At 41.6% G+C, this 19,725-nt stretch overlaps 1 protein-coding gene across 2 annotated transcripts; it reads right to left on the bottom strand.

Annotated features, from left to right (window-relative positions):
• Positions 1–7,964: 7,964 nt before the first annotated feature.
• On the bottom strand, positions 7,965–18,293 carry tmem106c (transmembrane protein 106C). Of its 2 annotated transcripts, XM_079803731.1 has the most exons (8): positions 17,934–18,293; positions 16,848–17,090; positions 16,386–16,449; positions 10,805–10,964; positions 10,477–10,617; positions 10,159–10,208; positions 9,393–9,446; positions 7,965–8,926 (listed from the first exon to the last, which is right to left on the bottom strand). In XM_079803731.1, the coding sequence occupies exons 2-8, from the start codon at positions 17,056–17,058 to the stop codon at positions 8,770–8,772; spliced, it is 837 nt and encodes a 278-aa protein (XP_079659857.1). In that variant the 5' UTR covers positions 17,059–17,090; positions 17,934–18,293; the 3' UTR covers positions 7,965–8,769. The 2 variants fall into 2 exon arrangements, with proteins under 2 accessions (XP_079659857.1, XP_079659858.1); XM_079803732.1 differs by having other exon boundaries at positions 16,848–18,023.
• Positions 18,294–19,725: the final 1,432 nt, after the last annotated feature.

Genomic DNA, 19,725 nt, shown 5'->3' with positions numbered 1-19,725 from the left:
CTTCTGTGAAGGCCTCATCGACGCGACATCCTCAGCAAACCCGTCTCCAGTGTGAGGACTCCGATCTTCAACCAGATGGAACTGGACAAATATCCTGAATATTCCGATCTAATATGACTGAATCATCATCATAAACTGTTTGTTGGTTGGCCAGAGGAGAACTGCCACCCCGACTGAGCCTGGATTTTTATCATTATAGGATGGTTGTGTACAGGCACTGCCAACACACATTTCCGTACAATAAACTTGTAAAAGTGCATGTGCCATTATATGACCCCTTTAATCAATGCAATTGATATTACTCTTGACAAAGCCCTGATTTCTGGGAGAAGCAGAGAGACAACGTGACTATTTGATTTGCGAATGTGCTGTGCTCATTTTAAACTCCTTCACTTCCCACATTAGTTATAGTGTAATGATTTTAGGTTCATGCGACTATAATATCGTGCAATGATCTCCTGGCTCACCGGTTCTCTAGTAATAGCAAACAAGAGGAATGAATGTGTCTGCCGGATATGTTTCCTGTTGCTCAGTAGAATTCATTATTCTTTCTCAAGCCATTATCTGAACTTTGGGCACATCCCTACTAGCAATGCCCTTGCAGACACCCAGAACACCTTAGCAAACACCTAGTGACCACACAGGAACACACTAACAACCAATCAGAACACCCTAGGAACGCATGAGAGTAGTAACTGTAAGGGGATAACAGCGTGTAATTGAATATAAATGTAAGACATTTATACAGAATAAAGAAATTACAGAAAATACTGTGTCCATAGTGAATGTGTGTGCGTTTGTTTTTCTTTAATATCATTTTAATGTAGGGATTTAAACTCCTTTTGCTTAGTAACTTTTTTTTTTTGCACGTCATGTATAGCACAAACATACCCATTACGAAAATTAACATACTCGGTTACTTTCGTAACCTAGGTTCCCTGAGAGAGGGAACGAGTATTGCGTTATGGGAAAAACTCCTTTTCTCGAGAATATGAAGCAAATCTTTTATTCATATATGTGTCCATGTAAAACGCAGTGCCGCTGCACAGCAATACAACATGATTGGCCGTGGTGCGGCAACTGCAGGAACCTATGGGAGGCGGCTGAGAGAGCGAGCCAATAGGGGTCGCTAGAAAAACCCGCCGAAAAGGGTCTCCTAAATTTGCATATTGAGGCTATAAAAGACCCTGCTTAGCCATAGAAATCAGGTTTTTTAAAAATCGACTGATGCGATCCCTGAGAAGCACAAGCACGGCGAGGAACGCAATACTCGTTCCCTCTCTCAGGGAACCGAGGTTACAAAAGTAACCGAGTACGTTCCCTTTCGAGAGGTCTCTCATATTGCATTATGGGAACCCAATGTAAAACGCTGTGTGTGCTGACTGACCCAATCTGGTCCGAGGAACCAGAGACACATGATAATGGGTAGTAATAAAATCCCTGGCGAGGCCGACAAGAGTGGGCCTATAAAGGGAAGAAGAGGCTGGATAAAATCGGGCCATATGTACACCTGACCAGACATAGTGGGGCCTTATGGTATAATGTAGCACATGCTTGTGAAAACAATCTGTTCATGAATGAAGGGCAAAAAACTGGCCCGAGCCTAGATGAAGAGAAATCCCGCTTGTAAAGCAGGAACTTCCAATCTATAGAATCTAATAAAAGTGGACGGAGAGGCCCAGCCTGCCGCCGCACAGATATCTTCCATAGAAATGCCACATGACGAGGCCATGCCTCTAGTCTAGTGGAATGGGCTTTGATGCCTATAGGGCAAACGAGATCTTTAGACTTTTAAGCCAATGAGATAGCGTCCACTATCCAGTGTGACAGTCTTTGTTTCGTGACAGCACAGCCTTCAGTGCGGCCACCGAAGCAAATAAAGAGCTGATCTGACTGCCTGAAAGGGGCGGAGCGCTCTAGGTATACTCTCAGTGCTCTGACTGGGCAGAGCAGGCTAGCGTCTTTTTCATCCTGGCGATTTATATAGGATACCACTGACATGTTGTCCGATCGGACCAAGACGTGGTGACCCCTTATGTGTGGAAGGAAAGCTCTCAGCGATAGAATAACCACTCTCATCTCTAGACAGTTTATGTGCAGCTGTCTCTCTGATTCTGCCCACCGGCCAGAGACTGGCTTGCCCTCGTGTAGGGCACCCCACCCCAGGGTGGAGGCATCTGTCGAGACTACTTTCAACTTCGTGACTGTACCCATAGCCACGCCCTTTTGGTACCAGGCGGTCGCCTTCCAAGGAGCCAGAGCTTTGACACAGCTGTGGTCCACTTTGATGCGAAGTTGGCCTGATTTCCATGCATGAGCCGGAACACGGGAATACAGCCAACGCTGAAGATTGCGCTTGAGAATGCGCATCCCTCTCAGTCTGAGTGGGGCAAATTTCGCGTCCATGCACTTCGTAAAAGTGCGGGGTGCCAGAGATAATCCGAATGGCAGGACTGTGTACTGATAAGCCTGCCCTCGAAGGCGAATCTCAAGAATGGCCTGTGGTGGGGGGCTACTTGAATTTGAAAGTAGGCATCTTTCAGATCGATCGTGAAAAACCAATCCACCGGGCGAATGTGCGCTAGGATTTGTTTCACCGTCAGCATCTTGAATGAACGAAACATGAGAGCTTTGTTCAGATGTCTGAGATCTAGGATGGGCCTGAGGCCTCCGTCCTTTTTTGGGACCAGGAAGTAGCGACTGTAAAAGCCTGAATCGCTTAAGCCGCGTTTCCACCGCAGGAACTTTACCCCGGAACCAGGAACTTTGGGGGGGAACTCGGTGTGTTTCGACCGCAGGAACCAGGGTCTAAATGAAGTTCCGGGTAAATATTTCCCCCTCCAAGCGGCCCTGCTTGCGAGGTGGTACTTTTGAAAAGTTTGCGAACTTTCGGGGGTGGGACTTGGGCGCTGAACATGCTGATTGGTTGAGCTCTCGCAGCATTTTTTTTTTTCACCGCAATATTTACAAGTCTTTTGCGAGGTGGGTTTCGTGGGTTCTGCGTTCAGTAAATATTTTCTTTGCAACAATGGAGTTCAACAAAAAATTCGACCGATGGACCGACGACGAGGCTCAGGCTTTATTGAGCATATAAGCGGAGGAGGACATCCAGCGGGAACTGGAAACTGTGACCCGCAATGAAAAGGTATAACGTTACCTGAAGATATCGACTCGGTTCCAGTCACACTGGAAAACAGTGCAGAGAGAAGTTGAAGAAATTAAGACAAGATTACAAGAAATTAACGGATAACAACCGGAGCGGTTCCGACCGGCGTATTGTTGGGACAGACCGTCCTTTTCTGGTACAGCGGTAACGAAAGACTCGGCTAGTGCGTTGTTGGAAACCATCCAGGAATCCGAGTGGGTTGAAGGTAAATATCTCATCTTGGTATCATCTATTAAACTCGTTGCAGTGTTTAAACACGTTGCAGTAACTTTTTTCAACGTGCTTTTCCAGACGTAACGAGTGGCCCTGATGAATTGCAGGCAACGGAGACCAGCGTGTTTCCCCCAGCGGTCACCAGTAACGTTAGCCCGCGTCCCGTGTCTCCTGCCGAAACACACACACGCCGAGGTATAAAGCTGACAAAAATGTGTATATATTTAAAAACTGATGTGTAATCCTTAATGGTTTTGAGTAGTTTTGTTGTTTTTAATTGTAAACTTAAATTGCCCATGATAAAAATTGCACACTGGGCATTGTTCAAGCTGGGCAAACAATTGTTCATTATTTGTAGTGAAAACACTTTAAATAATTAATTGATGGTTTCTATTGTTTCATGGTTGCCTTGTGTATTAATTTCCATGTGTTTCAGTGCAATTTTTCTTCTTAGAGAAAAGGAAAAGGGACTGTGACTTTCTTGATGCACTGAGGGACATGGAGGATGCTAACCGGGCCGTCCTGCAGCATGGACAAGAACAGCGTGACCAATATATTCAGCTGTTACTGGAGAGCCAGGCCGAGGAGAGATGAGGAGGCAAAAGCTGGCATTCCACCAGTCAGAAGCGGAAGAAAGCTGACGGCAGCTGAGGGACTTTCAGACCGGGTTTCTGTCTGTTCTTGGACAGTTTGTCCAGTCGTTCAAGAAGTAGCCACAATGACCAGCCGCTTGAAGCATTTGCACTACCACATTTGTACTTTATATATTGTACGTGTTGGCACAGCTCTTGGACAGGTTACTGAAAAATACACTTTTTTTATATTGCTGTTTTCACATTTTATATTTTCATTTTATTGTTCTAGTAATTTATTTGTCTTTGCACACTTATTTTAATTTTGTAAGAACTAATCTGTCTAAAATAAAGTCAAATGTGTAAAATGTCACTGTGTCTTTAATTTCCACATTCTAACTATATAACCACATTCTAATTGCATTCATATAGTGTAGGAAGCAAATAAAAGGGCTGCTGCTCGCAAGTCTTTCTGAATATGCACATAAACATATCTAGAAAACCCAAATATTATATTTTTAAATGTATAACTATGTGAATGTAGTATAATAACTTATAACCACAACTTAAGTGTGGTCCTGCTTCATTTCAAATTTGAGGAAGAAGTCTCTAAAATTATGCATTTAATGAAGCATATTGTAATACTAGTCATGTGACTTTTTTTTTTTTGTGTGAATGTTAAGAGATGTTATTGTGATAAAAAATAAAATACTTGCAGTCTAGTACCTAATCTTTCAACCGCTTAATTCAGTCTATTATTTTCATTCAATTAACTTTTCACACATCTGTCATGACTGAAACCTCATTATCCTTTTATAGAAAATATTATGTTTTGGAATTGAGCTATTACAACACATTCAGATTTTGGATTGCCCATCATCCCATTTTGCATTAAAATGGTCAAACCAGGTGAAAGTGCACGTTTAAATAAGCAGTGTTGGCAATGTGTATGCAAAAGCAGCGCTGCTTGCATCTCCTCCACTTGTTATTGTTGCAGACAGTATCGCGCAAAAGTGATTCATGTCCGTCGGTGACTGGGAGGAGCAGTCGCGCGCATTGCCACGTCACCGGACTAATTTGCCTAATCTCCCCGGTACTTTAGACCGCGGTGGAAACGCAGATTGTAGCAGGTCTGGGGGAGAAAAAGTTCCTGGTACAAATAGTTCTGGGTAATTTCGGTGGAAACGCGGCTTTAGTGATGGGTGAACAGGTTCCACCGCTCCCTTCTCCAACAGTTTCGACACCTCGGTGCGAAGTACGTGACTGACGCTGCTTTTCACAGAGGTCCCGGCGCGAAAGCGCGGGGATCTGCAAGCGAACTGTTGTGAGTATCCTCATTTTATTATGTTAAACACCCAATTTGATATACCGGGGATGGCCTGCCAGGCTTGAGCCCAGGAAGCTAAGGGCTGGATGTGAGACGGGGGAGGGTCGCCTAATGGCGGGGACCCGGTGGCCCGAGTGCTTTGTGCTTGTAACACTGAGGGGATAGTGCTTATTCTTGGTGGCGTGCACTGTATAGTGGGCGCCACTACATTTATAGCACATGACAGCGCGTGCGCTGTGTGAGGAGTGTTTGAGTGTAGGAGTGCATACTGAGGGGTGGGCACATTCACTACAGAGAAAAAGCTCTTTTTGAGATTTATTTGGGTCGCTGTGAAAACGGCGTTTGTGTGCAGGCGAGCGCGTTTGGCAGTGGGCTCATTGGCTGCGAAATTGAAGTCGCCAGTTACCTGTTTGTAAGGAACTGGGAGACCAAAGGGGTGAGGTGGGGGTCCGGCCGAGGCGGGACCTAACCACCTTCTTTTTCTCGCTGTGGCTAGGACTGCTTGGGGGGCTCGGGGTTCAACACAGCCTTGGGTCGAGGTCCCCGTCGCTCCGGCTGTCTGGCGCGGTTAGCTGACCGAGAGCACTGCCGTGTCCTGGAAGTAGAGCGGGTCCGTGAAGTCGCCGGCGCCGCCATAGCAGGCTGAGGGGGCGGAGCTTTGGCTTGACGACCAGAGGAAGAGCTGGAGCGTTTAGGCAAAAAGTGCCTCACCGCTTGCGACGCCTTCTGCGCTTCCGTGAAACGCTCAGCAAATCCCACTACTGCTGGACCGAAAAGACCAGTGGTGGAGATGGGGGCATCCAGGAAGGAGGCCTTGTCCACATCCTTCATCTCCGTTAGGTTAAGCCACAGGTGTCTTTCCAAAACTGTGAGGTTGGCCATGCTCTTGCCAATGGACTGCGTGGTGGACTTAATAGCGCGAAGGGCTAGATCCGCAGCAACGGCCTCTTCAAGGGGAGGAAGATTCTCATAGCTCTTTTCCTTCTGGAAAATGCAGACTTGGCACGAGCTGAGTATGGCGATTTCCACGACTTCGTCAGCTCGTCGTGCACCTCGTGGAAGAAGGGGGCGGGCTTCTGAGGGGAGGAAAGGCGGCGGCTTTCCAGAACCACTCATCCAGCCTACTCCATGCTGGCTCCAGGGGCTGGGATCACTCGAGCCCGAGGTCTCCCACGGCCCTGGAGAGCAAACGAACCAGCTCCGCGTCGATGCTTGTCTTGGCGCTTGTGGCGGTCTGCGTCGAAGAGGGGGCTCTGAGACAGAATCTGACCACTCGCTGCCAGATGCAGCCATAGAAAGGCTGTCTTCCTCCTCCTCTGTTGGTCCACCGAATGAGACGGAACAGGCCGCTCCAAGGGAGGGGCGCTGTTCTTCCTGGGTGAACATATTTCTCTTGAGTTTAAGTTACCTACGTGTGGAAAGTGGTTGAATCCATGTTGCAGATTAGCTGGGGGGGGATGTAGGGTTGCTTGTTTGTTTGTTTTTGTTTAGTATAATTGTTAACTAACTTGTTTATGACCAATTTCTTTATTTTTTGTGAATGAATTACTTTATTAATTCTAACTGTGTTTAATTGATGTTGGTTGTTCCCTATGTGTGTGTAATGGACTAGTCCTTTGTGTATATAAGTTTCCCCATGTGTGGCATTTAGGTGGCCATATTTTCTTTGTTTAGTTTGTTTGAGTACTGTTAAGTTTGATTCCCTTTAGTTCACCCTTTTTTATGGGCCCAGACCATATTTTCATTTTTATTTTCATTCAGTTTTTGAAGTTATTTAATTTGTAACTTTGTTTTTGCATTTAATAAAAACAATTTTGGTTGGAAATCCTATCCTTTGCCTTAGTCTTGAGCTTGTGTTCACCACAGACATTAATTCAGCCATTTAAACAATGTCCCATTTAGCCTGACAAGCCAGACCCACATCAAGATGTTGGGTCTGGAAACTCACCATTGGCAGGGCTCAATCCGAGGGGCGGGATAAACGGTTGTCTTTCAAATTCCCTCTGCACACAATTGGATAGCGCCATGAGCGCCACAACCAACCAGAGCGAAGAAGAAGGTGAAGCCGAGCTAACATTAGTTGATAGACTTTCGCCGTATCCGGTAGGCAAAACTTTGAACACATCTTTTCTTAAGAATGACTTCAGTGCCGTACGTGATCATCTCTGAGCTCCGCCATAACTTCCGCTAAGTGAGGTTAAAATACTAGCGTGGTCATAGATATATCGATCGTAGATGCCTAATTCTATTGATCCGTACAAGCGCTAATGAGGCATCTACATATATGACCACGCTCGTAACTTAGCGGAAGTTATGGCGGAGCTCAGAGATGATCACGTTCGTCTGATAAGAGGTAAAATAACGGCATAAATATTGCTCAGTTTCTTGCAGAAACAGATCATTTTGCTAGATAAGACCCTTATTCATAGTTTGGTATCGTTTAAAGCCCTTTGAAGCTGCACTGAAACTGTCATTTGGACCTTGAACCGTTTGGGGCCCATTGAAGTCCATTATATGGAGAAAAATCTTGGAATGTTTTCATCAAAAACCTTAATTTCTTTTTGACTGCAGAAAGAAAGACTTTTTTTTTTCCAACACTTTCATCTCATTTGAAGAAAACCGTGATAATTTGGGTCACTATAAATTTCCATACCATTTCCTCCCTATAATACTCAAAAGAAAAACTGCATTGAACCTTTTTTATTATCAGCTTATTTATCTCATTTAAGACAATGAAAAATACAATACAATCTCAAGACGCTGAGGAGATTTGATATGAAAATAGCAATAATTTACCAAAATGTGCAACTTCAGCAAAGAAACAAATGCCCTTCTTACAACATCCAAACTAGCAGTAATCTGGTGATTCATGACTAGAAGCATTTTCAGATTTTGTTAATGAAAACTTGGTGAAATCCCTAATGCATGAGTAAAAGCAAAACATCCAGCATAATTACTATTGAACATCAAATTTCAGTTCTCATGGCTTCACAGAAGCAAAGTGACACAATTAATTGTTTTGTAACAGTCACCTAATCTTCAGTATCACAGCAGTCGGAATGTAAACTCTGAGGTACACAAATCAAATCCTTTGAGAACATAACCACATGCTATTTTGCTGTAAATATGACAACTGGTCTGATTCTTTGTGACCGATTCAAGTTGCTGAATGACTTCAAGAACCATTGATCAGAGAAATGACAAACACATGAAATCTTTGGCATCATTGCATAAGACATAATCAATAAATGTATACATCTTTACATAAAAAAAAGTTCTTTAAAGTGCACCCCAGCATTGACAATCCCTTCAATTTTTAAATCTCCTTTTTAACAATCACTGCAAAATTATATAGCACCTTTTTATAGAATAGCAAGTGAAAAGCTCTCGAAATGGCAAAACCTTGAGCAGAGAGTTTTATACTGTCAATTCAAGCACTATATTACATCCTAGCTGCTCTGTTCAGTGGGTTCAGTATCAGTAAAGATGTTTCACCTGAGCAGTTTCCCATCCGGAGGGATGTGAGGTTTGGACCACACCAGCCCCGTGGGCTGGTGGTTTGTGGAGTTGTTGCCACAGTCGATGTAGCGGTAAGCTTCCAGAGTGTTCTGTGCCGTCCGCACCTTGTAGGAGGTTTTCACAGTTGTCCTGGGGTGTGCAAGAGAACATTTCATGAAGAATCTAGAGGAAAACCCTACATATACTCAAGACTAAAATGCCCGATTTCTTAAAAGTTGTAACTGAGAACACCGTTCTCAAGGCACGCAGAATTTCGCAGATTAAATCCAGTCATTTTAATAGGAATCCAAGTGATTGGGAGTGTCGCACAAGGGCAAAAAAACCTTCCTCTCGCAGATTTAGTTAATGTTAAAGTTTGCAGTGTTGACATTCTTTGTCTCCAAGGGGTCTGCCTCCATGGCCACCCCTAAAAAAAAACTCTGCCCCCTCCCTGGTTTCATGAAAGTCAAAAATGTAATTTAATCTGCATAATTAACCTGACAAACTACATCAAAGAAATGAAAGCCTAATTGAAAGAAGCCACTGAACCTCCAACATTCAATGTAGGACAACAGCAAAAGACAAAGCAGTGAAAATGTAGTGATGAGAAACTTACTGCATCAACACAACAATGTTGTGGACCTTGATGCTTGCCATGGTGCAAAAGGCACTGAGAAAACAGAGACAGATATTTCAAAAACAGAAGAGCAGACACAAAGATTTAAAAGGATCAACTTGTTCATCCTAAAGGCCCATTCACATCAATGACAGTACCGATAAATATATAAAAGATGTTTTAGAAATGTAAGAGAATAGCCCACTCACACCACAACTATAGGCCAATTCAAAAAGTTCATTAAGAGATCGTAAAACTAATCCATATGAATTGAGCTGTTTGTTCAAATTTTCTGAAGAGACTCGATCGCTTTATATGATAAACAGATTGAATTTAGACTTTTATTAACATACAAACATTAATCAGAGAACATAAAAAGAAGCTCAACTGAACCTGCTTGATGCGCAAGAATGAACCTCATTGGTTCTTGCACGTCAAACGAACCTGATGTGTACGTAGATTAATGTTTATAAGTGCTTATAAGCCTGAATTCAGTGTCTCCACAGAAAATGTGGACTAAACCTCTCGATTCATATGGATTAGTTTTACAATCTCTTTATGAACTTTTTGAAGCGTCAAAGTAGTAGTTGCCTGGCTGTTAATGGAGGGACAGAAAGCTCTCAGATGTCACTAAAAAGATCTTCATTTGTGTTCCAAAGATGAACGAAAGTCTTACGGGTTTGGAACGACACGAGGGTGAGGAATTAATGACAGAATGTTCATTTTTGGTGAACTATCCCTTTAAGAGAACTGATTTGATACTCACTAAACATAAGAGAGACTTCCTCCAACCTCCATGCTGATAGTGAAGTTGACCTGCATATAAAAACATGTTACATACTCTACAACCGCCCAAATACTATCCAATGCTCAACAATCTGTCATTTCTTCCACTGAATGACTGCATCTACACTAAAGTTCAAAAATGTATTACAGTTTAATTTTATTGTATCAAATAAATGCAACCTTGGTGATCATAAGAGACTTTTAAAAACATGAAAAATCGTACCGACCCCAAACTTTTGAACGGTAGTGGACATTATAAAGTGAAGCAGACTGCAGGATGGTGGGCCGCTCATCATACCTGTCTCTGGCTGAGAGGCTTAATGTGGATGACATTGTCCAGCTGTTGAGATCCAATGACGGTCTGCATGTAGAGCACCTGACAGCTCACACTGTCCATCCACACCGTGAAGAAATTAGAGTTGGTGACGTTCAGGGAGCTCTGTTTAAAACAAATATCACACAGAGAGTTAAATTTTAGAGTTTCTTTAAATTATTTTTCTGATTCGATGCTTTGAAGATGCATTGTGAACACTTTTTAGCCATCATTTTCTGAACAGGGACACTTTTTTTTTTTTTACATTCAATATCATTTAACCCATTGTAAAACTCAAAGGTCATTGAATCACCGTCATGTTGATGAGCACTTTGCTGTTGTTACGGTCAAAGTGGACGGTCACAGCGCGAATGCCATCGTCAACGACCAGCACAGGACGTGGAAACAGGAAGAACGCCACCAAAAAAAACGCCAGCAGACACAAAATCACTGACAGGACCACATACGACTTCCTGCCAAGAGAAGAATTGCAAAATCATGAATCCATTTTAGTCTGTTAAAGGGATTGTACACCAAACCATGACAATTCCTTTACAAATCATTTACTTACCCTCATGCCATCTCTGATGACTGACTTTCTTCAGATAAACTCAAAGATTTTTAGGGAAATAATCTCTCGTTTTGACGCTTGAAAACCACACACAGCGACCGTGACGGTGATCCACACGACCCCTCTGGGTGAATCATTATGGGCCAAGCACCAAAGGTCATTGGCATTCTTATTCTTCTTCTTCCACTCTGGAAGTCTATGGTGGCCCATAGAACCACTTGCGGAAAAGTTATGAAATTTTTACATTTGGCACACAGATAGAGGACAGTCTTTTGAATTTTATGAAGAAAAAAGGTTGTTGCTCTGATTTTCTGAACTTCTTAACACTTTTCTCCAAAAATGTAATTTGTTGGCAATTTAAAATTTTGTTGCAAGATGCTATATTTTACGAATGCATTGGCGTATCGTTGCAAACTCTGTGTGTGTCTTCGGCACCATGTCCTGACAGTACTCAAAAAGTTTGGGGGCAGAAATGTATAATGACATTTCCTAAAATGCTAATAACTTTGAAATAAATTTGCATATTGTAATGAAACTGGTCTTAAAGGACAACTCCGGTGAAAAATGAACCTAGGGGTAATTAACACATGGTTACCGAGTAGATCGTTCTCTGGGATGCGTTTTCATGAAAATCGAATGTAAAGAGTTTTATCTCTAAAAACAGATTAGCTTATAACGCGAGTGAATGGGGAACAGAGTAAGTACAATTAAATCGCTAGTTAATACCACTAACAAGGCTCAAAATAGCCTCACACTAACACGGTAGCATAATGAGGGTCACTAAATGCAAACCTTTGTAAGTGTACAAACAGTTTAATAAGAAGATACTTCATAAAGACAGAATATTACACGTACACAGACAGGAGCCATCTTGGAAAACAGTCTCGACAAGTCGAGCCACGAACTCTGTGCTAAGCTGCGATAATTCCTATCGACCAGCTCACTTAGCACAGCGTTCGTGGCTCGACTTGTTGGAATATCACATAAAACATTTGAAAATAAAGCCCTGTTTCCTGTTATATATATATATATATATATGTAAAAAAATGTTGCAGCAATTTGGGAAAAATCTGTGTCTCTTTTTTCCTCCATCATAAATGACTTGTGTCTCAGAGTGTTGATGGAAACAGCTAATGTCTTCTGAAGTGAAACGATGGGTGTTTGTAAGAAAAATACTAATATTTTAATTTAGTTAGAAACCAGGAATGGAGAGACCCTTGTGCTTGGTACATTTTTCCTCTTCAAACCAAACTGGAGTCTCAGCCGACAAAAGTTTAAATCCTGTTTGGCTAGCGCGCTTCCCATAATGTTTACACATTAGGTCAACAGGTGGAGATTAGACGGTCTTTTGTGGCTGTTCAAACACATTCAACCACATGAGCGTTTACACTAGGAAAGCAATTCGCTTGAATGTGCTTTAACTACCTCTGGAAGTGGCCGAAAGTGGACAAGCTCAAAACGTTTTAGACCCGTTAACAGCTGTATTTAGCATTGTCCACCTGCGATCGACCAAAACTCATCTTAAAGGGTTAGTTCACCCAAAAATGAAAATTCTGTCATTAATTACTCACCCTCACGTCGTTCGAGACCCGTAAGACCTCCGTTCATATTCGGAACACAAATGAAGATATTTTAGTTGAAAGCTGATGGCTGAGAAAGGCTTCAGATAGGCCTCCATTGGCATTCAGTACACTTATACTCCCAAAACGGATAAAAGGCACTTAAAACATCGTTACAAAGTCCATCTCACCACAGTGACTCTACAATAATCTTACGATGCGACGACAATAGTTTTTGTGCGCAAAAAAAATCAAAATAACACCTTTTTCCAACTTGTTACTGCCTTCCGTGTGTGCCTCCACGACGCATGCGTGAGAATATGACGCAGATCCGGCGTTCGGACACATGACCCAGAAGTGATTTGTTTACAATCAGAGGAAGACGCGCGCATCTAAGCTGTTGAATTCTACATTGATCGTGCTTTAGGTCTCGGCGTAGTGCTCAAAATGGGGTTAGAGTGGCATTTCATGGATTCCCGAACCCCGGCGCTACGTCATATTCTCGCGCATGCGTCGTGGAGGCACACGCGGAAGGCAATAACAAGCTGGATAAAGGTGTTATTTTGATTTTTTTTTGCGCACAAAAACTATTGTCGTCGCATCGTAAGATTATTGTAGAGTCACTGTGGTGAGATGGACTTTGTAACGACATTTTAAGTGCCTTTTATGGGTCTTGGGAGTATAAGTGTACTGAATGCCAATGGAGGCCTATCTGAAGCCTTTCTCAGCCATCAGCTTTCAACTAAAATATCTTCATTTGTGTTCCGAATATGAACGGAGGTCTTACGGGTGTCCAACGACATGAGGGTGAGTAATTAATGACAGAATTTTCATTTTTGGGTGAACTAACCCTTTAATATCAGGTGTAAACAGGGCCTTAGATGCGTTTACAAGTTCAGCTTGACATAAACGCAGTGATGCGAAAGCATAAAGAACCGCCAATTCTTGTGTGAAGAAGCGGTGGTTAATAGTTTACATTTATTCATTTAGCAGACGCTTTTATCCAAAGTGACTTACAACTGAGGAATACAGGAAGTGATCCGTCGTGAAGAGGCGAATAATCACAAAAAGTGCCTGAAAAACTAAGGTTTGGACATTGCTTAGAGTAGCTTAAGCTAGAATAGGGAGGGGATAAGAGAAAATGTAGTTTTTTTTTTTAAGATGAGGTTAAGTGCTCGCAGAGTTTTCAGCTGTCTTTTTGAATGTTGTCAGCGATTCTGCATTCCGGATGGAGATGGGAAGGTCGTTCCACCAGCAAGGAACCGTTAACGAAAATGTTCTGGAAAGGGATTTCATGCCTCTCTGTGATGGTATCACGAGCCGTCGCTCCTTAGCTGAGCGAAGACTTCTGGTGGGGGTGTAGACTCGTAGGAGCAAGTGGAAGTACGCGGGAGCTGAGACTGTGGTGGATCTGTAAGCAAGCGGCAATGCCTTGAACTTGATGCATAGATGGGTATCTATGCATCAAGGTTATGCATCAATTTCATTTGGGTTTTTTACGATACCGGTGCCAAATCGATACTTCTAAAACGGTAGTGGTGTCTAAACCGATACTTTTATTAAAACTATTTTTTTAAAAGAGCCATAAAACGACGGTGGATGACATTAAAAGAATGGCTTTTTATTTTACTTTTTTTTTATCTTTAAATTTAACAATTTATTAAAAGTTTAAAGTATACTTAAATATATAAATAGATACAAAACACATTTTAGGCTACTTAACAAATTAACAGTAAAACCTAAGCCATCCAACCCAACTAAAATAGGCCTAATTTAACACTAAACACAGTTACAGTACTAATAACAGCAAAGTAGTCTGTATTATTGATATGCTACAAACCAGCTTCAAGGTTTATCATTATTTTGCAGAAATATGACCATATTCTCTGGCTAAATATTTTAGAACACATCGCCTTATTGTTTTCCACGGCGACGCATCGTGCTTCTCACATGACACACAGCAGCCATAACATAACACAATCAAACTTCCTCCATTGACTTTGTATTGCGTGAGGCGGCCTCCTTGTCATTTTTGACTTATAACAAAAAACAGAACGTCTAAAAGCTGATATGTGACAAGGTGTACAGCAAACAAGCTAAAAAACCCAGAACCAAAAACACAGAAGTTTTTATAAGCTGTTGACACAAAAAACAGGCGTTTAAGGACACAAAAGTGGATATAGGAAATTGAGACAGAGCGCGACACTGAGAACTACGCCCACTGGAGGGGAACGTAATCAGAGACAGGAAATATAATATATAAAACTGACATTTGGATATTTCACTTAACAGTGACAAAAAAGTTTACTGCACACATAGGCATACTGAGTGTCACGATCCTAAAACTGACCCATTCTTCCTGCTTAAGCTTCAGGTTTTATTGCCTTTATCCACTTTTGTCTCCTTAAACGCTCGTTTTTTTGGGTCGACAGCTTATAAAAACGTATTTCTGTGTTTTTTAGCTTGTTTGCAGTACACCCGGTCACATATCAGCTTTTAGAAATTGCTCTATTTTTTGTTATAAGTCATAAATGACAAGGAGGCCGCTTCCCGCAATACAAAGTCAATGGAGAGCGTTGGATTGTCCACCCCCCCGGTGTGGGCGTGGCCTAAATGCGCTCCGTCTCTATAGTGCTGTATGACAGCTGTTTCGCTTTTATTTGTTTTTTTCTTTTTTTCTTTAAAATATTCACAAACTTGTTAACTATGTCATGAAGTATCTGATATTCCGTTTTTTAAATATGTGTAAGTGAATGCGTTGTCATTTAATGATCATGTTATTTGATCTATAATGTGCGATGGGCGCCGTCATGTTAGTTTGAGCCGCAAATTAGAGAATCGGATCTGTCGGATTTACAACATGTAAATTCATCCACGTCTCACGAAATACATGAAGTAAGTGACCGCTGAACTGGGAGAAGAATAGAGTAAACGATATAATTAACTATATAATGTGTGTCTGATATGAATAAATCACAGTCAAATTATAACTGAAAGGATTGTTATTGCCGCTTCCATAGACATCTGTGTGTGTTTTTTGCTAGTACTTATACATTTAAATGAAATAAAATAAACATGATGTGGTTGAACACACTGAATAGTTGTGATATGTGACGAGCGGTGAGGGCGTCTGTCTCTGGCTCAGCCCAGCCAAAGCACGTTTGAATTTAAGTGGCACCGAAATGAGGCACCGAAATCTGCCTTCTGATTCGGTCCGGTACATACAGGTTATATAGGTACGGTACCCAACCCTAGTGCAGAGAGATGAAGAGCGGTGTGACATGGGCCCTTTTGGGCTCGTTGAAGACAAGACGTGCCACTGCGTTCTGAATCATTTGAAGCATCTTGATCGCACACGATAGAAGTTCAGCCATAAGCGCATAGTTAAGAGCTTAAAATATTTGTTTTTTCTCACAAACACCCATCGCTTCACTGCAGAAGGCATTGATTCATGCAATGTGGACGTTTGAATTGCTGTCATGATCGCGGTGTGTGGTTTTTCAAGCGTCAACCATTACCATTACATGGACTAAAGATCCATATTTTCCTAAACATCATTGTTTGAGTTTATCTGAAGAAAGGAAGTCATACACATCAGGATGGCATGAGGGTAAGTAAATGATGAAAGAATGTTTGGGTGAACTATACCTTTAAAGCATGCTTTAAAACGCTTTTTTAAAAATTAAGATACACACTACATTATGGCTTCATATATGAACGTCAAAGCAGTTTCCATGGAGAATGGGCTGTGTGTGATAACTTACGTTCTCCGTGGCTGTAACCTTTGATCGCTGTAGGGGATCAGAGCGACCAACTCATTCACCTGCCCTGAAATTCAATCAGACGGTCAGATAACATGAGTATCCTACCAAAGTTCACACTGACATCTCCTCATGACCCAGATCAACAACTTATTATACTGTTGTGTAAAAGTCCTTCACAATTTAAAGGCAAATTAAAGAAAGGCTTTCGTATTTGGAAATCCTGTCACCAAAGTAAGGTACCTTTTATGAAGAATGATCATTGTCGATAACCGGAAATACAAGTTTAAAAGTAAAATGAGAATTTGGGGGAATACATTGTTCAATTGCCCTGCAATTAAAGTCTCAGTATAAGTTTCATGGTTCTAATATAGGGCTCTTTCCTTCTGTTTTTCAAGCTGAAATATGACCTGGATATGTTTTTACGAGATTCTCCCTTTAACACACGTATGTTGAGGTCAATACCTGATGGGATGCGGCCAGACCCCTGGCAGGTAGGGCAGGTGATGCTGTCTCGGCCTGTGAACTCCACATAGGGGAACTGGGCGATGTCCTCCTGTCTGTCCAGACCGTCCAGAGAGTCATCCCCAACCAACAGATCCCCCTTGTGACCGGCCTTGCCGTGACCCGGGACAGACAGGAGCGAGCGGCCGTACCGACACACAGATGCACCCATGAGAAGTCCAAGCCAACTCCTGATACAAAGCACTATAGACAGATGATCAGTAACTGTGCAGCGTGCACACGGTCACACACACAAACATGTTTATACACACAGTACAGTCAAACCAAAATGTATTCAGACACCTTCAACATTCTCTCACATTATTCGCTATAGTTGATGGTAAAACAACACGACAAGAACTCGGAGTTAAACTGTGTAAGAACAAATTCATCTTGGTAATGTCATAACTTTGATAGAAAGGTATGTAACGGATTACAATCAACCAATCAGCTGTTAAATTTAGATAATACCAATTTAGGTCAACCAATGACCAAGCAATGGTTCATTTTGCTCAGTCTGGGGTGTAAAAGGTCAAAACAATTGTTATCAGTTTTACTGGTAACTGTTAGTCAATGTATGAAGAAATGTTGGGTATAATATGTCACAGTTTATTTTATTTTGCTCTCCTCACTTACAGAAATGAGACACTAGTAAAAAAAAATCTGGTGTCTGAATAATTTTTGCATTGACAGTATAGTATATATATATATACACACAACTTAAAATAGAATATGTGAATTTTCAGTATCATTACTCCAGTCTTTAGAGTCACATGCTCCTTCAGAAATCATTCTGATATGGTGATTTGCTGCTCAAGAAACATTTATTATTAGCAATGTTGAAAACAGTTGTGTAAAAAACATTTTTCAGGATTATTTGATGAATACAAAGTCAACTTGTCTGTCTGACTGTAGTGTACATAACTGTACACGTTAACTAACGGCATGTATTAGGAAACTGTGGTTCCAATCAGTTTACGTTTTGAAATGTACATTTTGATAACGTTGTTGTGATTTCGAGGTAAAGTTTAGACGAGACTCGCTTACCCTTATAATGTACAGGCGCACAGATATCAGTGTTTCCCGTCCTGTGCTGCAGCGGCTGCGGTTTGATTCCGCTCAGTCCGCCGTTTGTGTGTTTGTGTTTCTCTCTCTCTGTCTCTCTGAAGTTATGAGACCTCTTTTGACTCTCCTGCCATCTGCCGAGGTGGAGATCAACTACAAATAAGAAATCATTCGGTCAACGGCGTATTTTCGCAAAATAAGCTTATAGACCTGTACACACCGGGACGAATATCGCGCGCGCTTATCGCCAGCGTTTTTCGTGCCGTTTTTCGGCGCGTCTTGAGTGTTCACACCCAAGCGATTTTCACTGGCGCTGCGCCGAGTGAACGTGCACATTCAGTCGATGCGCTCCCGGTACACAAGGTGGTGCTGCGGCACTTTACGCCTCTGACACTCGCTTGTCACACAAAGGAGAAGAGAGACAGTATTTACTAGGGGTGTAACGATTCGTTTTAACAACGATTCGATTCGTATCACGATTTGAGGTTGTCGATACGATTCAAGGACGATATTGGTTCATTTAGAACGATACGATCCGAAACGATTCAGTGACTTGAAATCGATTCAGTAACTTTTTAGCCAAAAATTGTGTGACTGAAATAAATATCTGGATACTGCTCAATGCAGGTGAAGTTTCAATGATTCAATGCAGGAATCAGGTATCAATTAATTATGGATATAAACAAACAAGTAAACAACAATTAATGGCAAATGCATTCAAATTTTATTTGAATAAAGTGCAACCAACAGTTTAGGTTGAATTAAAAGGAAGTTAACCTTTTCTGCTCTCATTTTCAATTTTCAATACATTTTCAATAAAAGCACAGTAAGTGCAACCAACATTTCAACAGTAGGTTAACCTACTTCTGCTTTTGTTTTCCAACATAAAAATATTACAATATTAGTATAAAAAGTAAAGTGCAACTAACTACTCTTCAGGTTTAATTAATAGTAGGTTTACCTGCTACTTTTGCTGTTGTTTTACAACATTAAAATAATACAAATACAATATTACTATCAAAAATAAAGTGCAACCAACATTTCTTCAGGTTGAATAAACTGGCTGAACCTGCTACTACTCTCAGTTTAATAAACAAACAATATTTAACAAAGATAAAATGTAACCAACTACTCTTCAATGACTCTACAGATTTCTTTTTCAAAAATATCAACATGATCTGACCGCAGAACACTTCTCTGTGCGTTCACTATGTCGCCAGCAGTACAAAAACTCGCTCTGCAGGCACACTGGTGTCAGGAATTCACAGGTAACATTTAGCAAGGGTTGAAAGTACAGGTAAAACGTTACTAACTTAGCTCTTTCTCCTGGTGGCTTGATAATTTCTCGCACGTTGGCTTCTCTGTCATCCGCCATGCTATGTTTTGTTTTCTTAGCGCTGCTGCTGGTGCGTGCGTTGCGATGATGTCACAGATAGGCAGACTTAATCGAGTAACGTTTAACGGCTTTATCATTAAAAGTGCTAAGAAAAAATATCCATATAAAGTCTGACGTGCTTAAATCCAATGCGTTATTTCCCATGATCGATACAATCGATTGATTACCTTTTAAAACGATGTTAGATCGATATATGTCGTCCGGAAGGCCATCTTGCTGAGCACAGATCGATGAAGTTAGATCATAGGAAAATAAATCGATACATCGATGTAGTAGATGAATCGTTAAACCCCTAGTATTTACGTGCTTGCCAAAACCATATAGACATATTATGTATATGGCCAAAACCATTCACACACTTTTTGCTAACTTAAGGCT

This window comes from Gobio gobio (genome assembly GCF_949357685.1).
Source record: "Gobio gobio genome assembly, chromosome: 21".
In the NCBI taxonomy this organism is placed as follows: domain Eukaryota; kingdom Metazoa; phylum Chordata; class Actinopteri; order Cypriniformes; family Gobionidae; genus Gobio; species Gobio gobio.
The sequence above is the reverse complement of the archived record's forward strand: the minus strand, read 5'-3'. Positions and strand labels throughout refer to the sequence as shown.